The sequence below is a fragment of the Limulus polyphemus genome, unplaced genomic scaffold (genome assembly GCF_000517525.1).
Source record: "Limulus polyphemus unplaced genomic scaffold, Limulus_polyphemus-2.1.2 Scaffold950, whole genome shotgun sequence".
Taxonomy (NCBI): domain Eukaryota; kingdom Metazoa; phylum Arthropoda; class Merostomata; order Xiphosura; family Limulidae; genus Limulus; species Limulus polyphemus.
In genome coordinates, this window is record NW_013666560.1 from 267,435 (window position 1) to 274,278 (window position 6,844).

Sequence of the window (6,844 nt, forward strand, 5' to 3'; positions counted from 1 at the left end):
GTTAAGCACAAAGCTACACAATGAGATGTCTGTGCTGTACCCACAACGGGTATCGAAACCCGGTCTTACATCGCTGCCTCACTGGGGGACTTTTATCGGTCATAATCAGATGTATTTTGAAAACGTCTAAAACTAATTTTTGCGCTAGTTTTATCATTTTCAGTTTCTTTTGTCGTCGAGAGTAGCGTAAAAACCAACAAAAACTAGCAAACTTTTTCCCACACCCTATGTATATAATAACTATGATATTGAACTAAACTTGGTTGTAAAATGTAGCCTCTGTCCCATACCCTATATATATAACAACTATGATATTGAACTCAACTTGTTTGTAAAATGTAGCCTCTGTATCTATACACACACACACACAAGTAAAAAAAAAAAAAAACTTTTCAAAAAAGGAAGTAAATGTAAGGATGATTAACATCAAACCTTCGGAAACAATGTAAACAAGATAGTAGGGATGACATTTACATCATCCCTACATAATAACACATATAATATTTATATAGATGGCGCGTCTATGTAAGCTTCTTTAATAAATATATACAAATGTAAATTTCAAAACCAGGTTTTAGGAACAGAAATTATTTTCATTCCAAAAATTAATTCCTTTAAAAGTTAGTTGTATTTAAAATTATCAAAAATATATTTTTGGGCTGTTATAAGGATTTTATGCCATACCCAAGTAGAATTTTTATATTTTGCAAAACTTTAGGGTATTGGCAAAATATTTTATTCTAAACTTCAGAAATATGTTTTTTCCCTACGATGAGATATTTTAAAAATCCAAACACTTTGTGTCATTTATAAACTTCAATAGGTTTCTTAATTGCAAAGTCGCACACAATTCATGCCTGCCTTTAACAACACAATTTGCTTTCCCTTTTGTAGATACAAGTAATGATCAGTTTTTTTTTTTTTTATCTCAGCTCCAAAAGTCAAGAGCCCCAGGTTCCTTGTTCTTTTAATACGACCCTGGATAAGTCGATTCCTAGGGTTTAGATGTAATAGTCCCTAATTTTTTCGCTGACTAGAGGAAAGGAGCGAATCCAACACCACCCGCCGCTACAAGGACTTTGTCTAGCTCTTTGAACAGAATAACGTGTCCGTAGCTGAAAGTGGGGCGTGTTTCAGCGGTCTGTACGTACCAGACTTTTCGATCAACCAACCACTAGATCAAGCCCAACCCTTCTTTATATAGGAAACCCATCACAATAAATACCAAACAAAACAATGCCAAATTTAAAAATAACACAAGTTTTGCACTTCTTGGTCACTCTTCAAGTGAAAGTATATCCAAATGATTGGTCACAGTCCAATAAGTTTAATGTATGTATTATTGGAAATCCAGAAGTTAACAGTTCCTTTATTTGGATTGATATGCTGAGTGAAAATTTTGTTACATTATTGTTATACATTTTGCTGATATTTTATAGGAATTGAAAGTATTTGTTAATTAAGTACCACCTTCGGTTATGTAATGTCATGTTCTAGCTTTTACCCCGATTAAAATTTCACACCCAAGAGCTGAATCTGTGATCGAACAGATATTAACTTACTATTGGTGCTATTATTATTTGTCTACATACTTCTGTTTATACACGCCCATCTTTTTTAAAGATATTTAATGTTAACAACTCTATATTATGTTGTACAATATTATTGTATACTTAAGGAAGTTAATTTTTTACAAGTTCAATACATTCCTTATTATAATTATAAACGCTTCACAAAATGAGCATCTATTTATACCCTGTTACTTTTGTATCGTACACTAGTTTCTCAGAGCACTGGCACAATGTTTATACATAAGTTGGCCATCTAGGGCATTTTAAGAACTCTAGGTGCATTCAACTAACTTTATATTTTTTTTTATTAAAAACTAGTAGTGGGGCAGCTAGTTTTGATTTATTCAGTTGATTACCTTTTGTAATTGTATTACCTTTAAAGCATTAAAGAACTATTCAACAAAGATATTATATACACACATGTATAGCAATGCAAAGTAATGAAACTATGAAACTTACCAGTATATGCATATTTGTTATTTTCGATGTAATTAATGTTGAACTATTCTTACCAAATTTATATTATAATTTCAGTGATAGGAAACTGGGGTTTATTTTAAAATAGTTCTATTATATATATATATATTTTTTTGGAAAGGTACTTTATTGTTGTTGTTTTTTTTGTTTTTTTTCATTTATTTGTTGAATAGTATAAATATGTTTGAAACATCAACAAAACTTTAACTACAGAACACTAAAATTTAATACAAATATAGGTTGACTAATACTTGGGATATGTTGCAATGGTGTAGTGATTAAAATTTTTTAACTACAAAGAAAAGAAGAGACCCAATACTTTACTGAGAACTGTAATTTAATCTCAGTATTTCCTGTAATAAGACAAAGCTTGACACTTAATTCTGCACCAATTATGTACAGCTACAACAATAAAATATTTCAATTTTTATTGCGATCAAAGGCATTTAATCACACTTAACACAGCATTATAGGTAATATTTATATTCAAGTATAAGATTTAAAAACCTAAAAAGTTTTAAGTCTTTTAATAAAGAATAAACATACAAGCCTGAAATGTGTTAACTACATTCACAGCCATAAGATAACAAATAAAACAGCCAAATAAACTTGATAATGACTGAGCATTTTTTAAATTATACAGTTTTTTTATTGTTTGTATCGCGTAATATTTTCTTTAACACTTTCTGGAAAAGCTGCAGTAAGATATTATGCATTATGATCAAAAAGAACAATTACAGGTCTGAAACTTTATATCACTTGGCCCAATAATTACCTTCAATCACAGTGAACAAAATTATATCCTGTTTTTGATGCTTTCATTAGTTATAACACCTCAACCTATCAATACATTTATCAGAAAACGAATTTAATATAACTTTGTACTATGATGCTTTTAACAATCCCATTTAAGTAAAGAAAACACTAAAATATATTTCCCTAAGGACAAAACTTAAACTTTCAGTGTTTGGTAATTATCATGTGCTTTAGACACTATGAAGTAACTAAAAATTATGGTTTACAAACATTATATACATATATTATGCAATGTTGAGGAGGAAAGCTCATCATACAAATGAGGGAATAATGGATACTTTATTTTAAAAGATACCTCTAAATTGGAAGTTCAGAATAACATTTCACAGCTATTTTGTAAACAAGACTACACACACACACACACACACACACACTAACAAACAATGTGTTTTAAGATTATTTACACAGTTAAAGTGTTTCCTTGAAAAAGCCTTACTGAAGTACAAAGATAAAAAAATATTTCTACCTGGTGTCAAGTCATATTATTTTTATCTTTCAAGCATAATATGGTATGTAAGAATTATAAGGTAAAAACATGATTCAGACATCAACCTGAAAATATTATTATGCAATGTTATGTAACACTCAGATACATAACTTTGAATTTATGCTTTAGTGGCCAAGCGTTTACAGTAATTAACATTAAGGTAGAAATCATGCCTTTATACAAGAGAACTGATTTCATCATAACTGCACATCTTTTATTCAACACTTAAATATAAAAAATAATTATTAATTTGTAGCTTTGAGTACAATTTTGAGCCTTTACTTATCAAGAAATATGGTAATACTGATTCATATGGAGTTCATTAGTTTCAGTTAATTTACAGATGAGATAATATGTTTATAATACTTTATCTTTAAAAATTCATAATCAGACACTTATAATGGTTATTTTAAACAACCAGGTGATACTTTGTTACTAATTTGCATAAAATTAAGTAAATCAATGACAATGTCCAAATGGAAAAAGTTCTAAGAACGTCTAAGGATGAAATATAAGCCTAAAGCAATGTTGGACATTTGTCACCATTTGTTGGACCATTTCCTTCTTCTTCTAATTTACAAAAACGAAACATACAGAAGGCTACTCTTCAACAGAATACTTAAAACCTAATCTAGGTTACAAATACAAAGAAAGAATGGCACAAAATACCACCTGCAGGTGTGTCTGGTTGGTTAACACGTCACCTTGATTGCTTTATGAACCATACTTTTTTAAGCTTTTCAATTACAGAGCTATTCTCATTTTATAAAATAAGTTATTAACTGTTCTAACATATATATATAACAATTTAATATAAAACTGAACTTTTGAAGTTTAGACTAATGAAGAGTTCTCTTTCTTCCAAATCATTTGATATGTAGGTCATCTCACAGTAAATACATAAAAAAAAACCAAATACAGTAGTTCTAATAGTTTCTTTGTAATTTCAAATGTACATTTCTGAATACCATGAGTTACTTTTTATTGAAAAATTTTCTTATAATGACAGTTTGCTAACATTTAAAACCATTTTCTTTTAATCAGTCCTCAAGAAAGGTAAACTTTCATTACTCAAGATATAATGATTAAAAGTTATAGTCCCATCCAGAGTTGTCATCTGGTGGAGATCTTTCCATATCAGGTGGGTAGTTATCAAAGTTACTGATGTCTAATGCATCTTTTACCTGTAAGAAATCATTAAAAGAATATTGATTACTCAAGCCTATATCAACAGCTTTTCTATTGTTACAACTACAAATCTTAACCAACAAAATTAGGTCTTATTTTAAGGACTCAGCTTTCATATACACAGCACAATAAACTGAGTGAATGGTTCATAAACAGATAAGGAATAATAAAAAAGATCTAGCCACTGAAAGGCTATCTTAATTTAATAACCTAAGACCACAAAAATAATTAACCTAGACAAGGATACTAGTTCCAACTTCTATTAAAACTTAGATTTGATTCTATTTCCTTTTACTCACTGAAAATGTATTTTCTGGGGACAATTTACTCAAACATACCTGAGGTATAATTGGTGGAGTAAGTGTTCTGCTTCGTAACCCTTCCCAGTTGAAGCCATCAAACCATCTTAAAAACACAAAACAGTTATTTCAACTGTCATTATTGAAAAAAAAATCAATAGTAATATCACTATTTATTTGACAGCTAGTACATTAATATACTACATATTACTGTTGTTACAAATACCATTATGTATGATGAAGTTGAAAAAATGTTCTGGCATAAATATGATTTAATATACATCAACAAGCTATTACATTAATTACTTCATTTTAAAAATGGAATGGCATTCAATTAATGCTATCACTGAAAGACCAAATTACAAGATTATCACACTATCTTTAGAAATAACAATAACTGAAACATAAAACAAAATTATAATATGTTCATATCTCTATGTGATATAATGTTTTGGAATGCAGTAATTTCACTAAGAGAAGGAATACAGAAAAAAAAGGAGTACCCTTTGGGTCGATGTGTTTTTCAAGGAAAGTATGTGCTCAATCTACCTGTGCCATTTACATGATTATTTATATAATACAAAGGAACTACTTTTCATCAACAGTTCATTTTGGCTTGCACAAAATGTATTGCTTATTGTACGATATGAATATAACTTCACTGCACTATTCTGCCTATCTATATACATTCATATGCTTTTAAGACATTTGCACACACACTCACACAAAACAGCATAAATTGAAGAAAAGAAAAATATACCTTTACAAATTTAAAGATAAGTAAAGTGAACTGTTACAATTATAAAGAGAAAACAACAAATATATTACTGTGCAAAAAAACAAATTGTCAGTTTACATTTAAAGTAAATTAAACAAAAAATATCTTTATATATATTTATAAAGAAAGAAATATTCTTGTGAGTCATGCAAATTTAATAATATTTTAAGCATTTCTTTCAGGTGGGAACATTTTGTGATACTGTTCTGAATGATCTTTCATGGATGCAAGCAGATCAGACTTTGCTCTGCTGCTGAATGATGCAAGATCACAAGAAGGAAAGCATGCACTCTATGTTAAGTATTTATAGCCAAATGAGAGTCTTTCAGGCAAGTTTATTCAGTTAAACCCTATAACTGACTATCATGAAATTATTCATGATATTCAAAGCATGCAGGATTGACAGAAGAAAGTTAACACCAAAAAAGAAACTCAACAATCTGAGTACATTCGTAAAGTAGACTTTTTTTCAACTGGGACAAATGACATTTTATGAATGTTGATCAGTTACACGGTTGTTGTACTGGAAGTAGTAAAACATCATGCTTTTTTAGGAAGTTGATTTAAACTGTAAAATGTGTAAGTGATAGGAAACAAAGAAAAGGAGTAGTTATGAAATTATAATGATTTACAAGAATATTTTTTGTGCAAGAAGTAATATCCAGAACAAATTGGAGATTTATTCGACAAAAGCACTGAATGATAAAAGAACTGGAGTCATGAAATGATAATAATTAAAATGCTGATCCAGTAGGTGTTTTTTTATTTCTGTGGTTTTTGATTTAAATCCAATTTCAATACCAATGAGAACCATGTCACTGATGGAGTGTTCAGGCTGATTAAAGTGTAGGGCAACAGAAATGTTTTTTTTTAGTCTTAAATTTAAGGTATTCTAGTTCCAAGAATTGAAACTAACAATATATATTTCAATGAAACTGATTCATTAACTGTATTCATTAAACAAACAGTAACCCTAAAATATTGTCCATAGTATAATTTGTATTTAGTAAAAGCAAGGAAGATATTGAAAGTTGTAACAGATTAACTAAAAAAAATTGAGTGTTTCAATGAAACAACAAGGGAATTTAGTGTGTGTGTGTGTGTGTGTGTGTGTGTGTGTGTGTGTGTGTGTGTGTGTGTGTGTGTGTGTGTGTGTTATTATTAATATACTATTAATTATATAGTAGTAAGTATATAGTAAGTAGTAAGTAATAGTAGTAATTAATTA

The 6,844-nt window shown here is 29.3% G+C and overlaps 1 protein-coding gene across 2 annotated transcripts in view; it reads right to left on the reverse strand.

The window, feature by feature from the left end:
* Positions 1-2,873: 2,873 nt before the first annotated feature.
* The window catches only part of LOC106461395 (cGMP-dependent protein kinase, isozyme 2 forms cD4/T1/T3A/T3B-like), a 75,335-nt gene continuing 71,364 nt past the window's right edge, over positions 2,874-6,844 (reverse strand). For both annotated transcript variants that reach the window (XM_013921213.2, XM_013921212.2), the window contains exons 17-18: positions 4,878-4,944; positions 2,874-4,535 (exon numbers count right to left, since the gene is read on the reverse strand). In XM_013921213.2, coding sequence (XP_013776667.1) covers positions 4,437-4,535; positions 4,878-4,944 — 166 coding nt within the window. In that variant the 3' untranslated portion in view covers positions 2,874-4,436. The remainder of the gene's footprint in view (positions 4,536-4,877; positions 4,945-6,844) is intronic.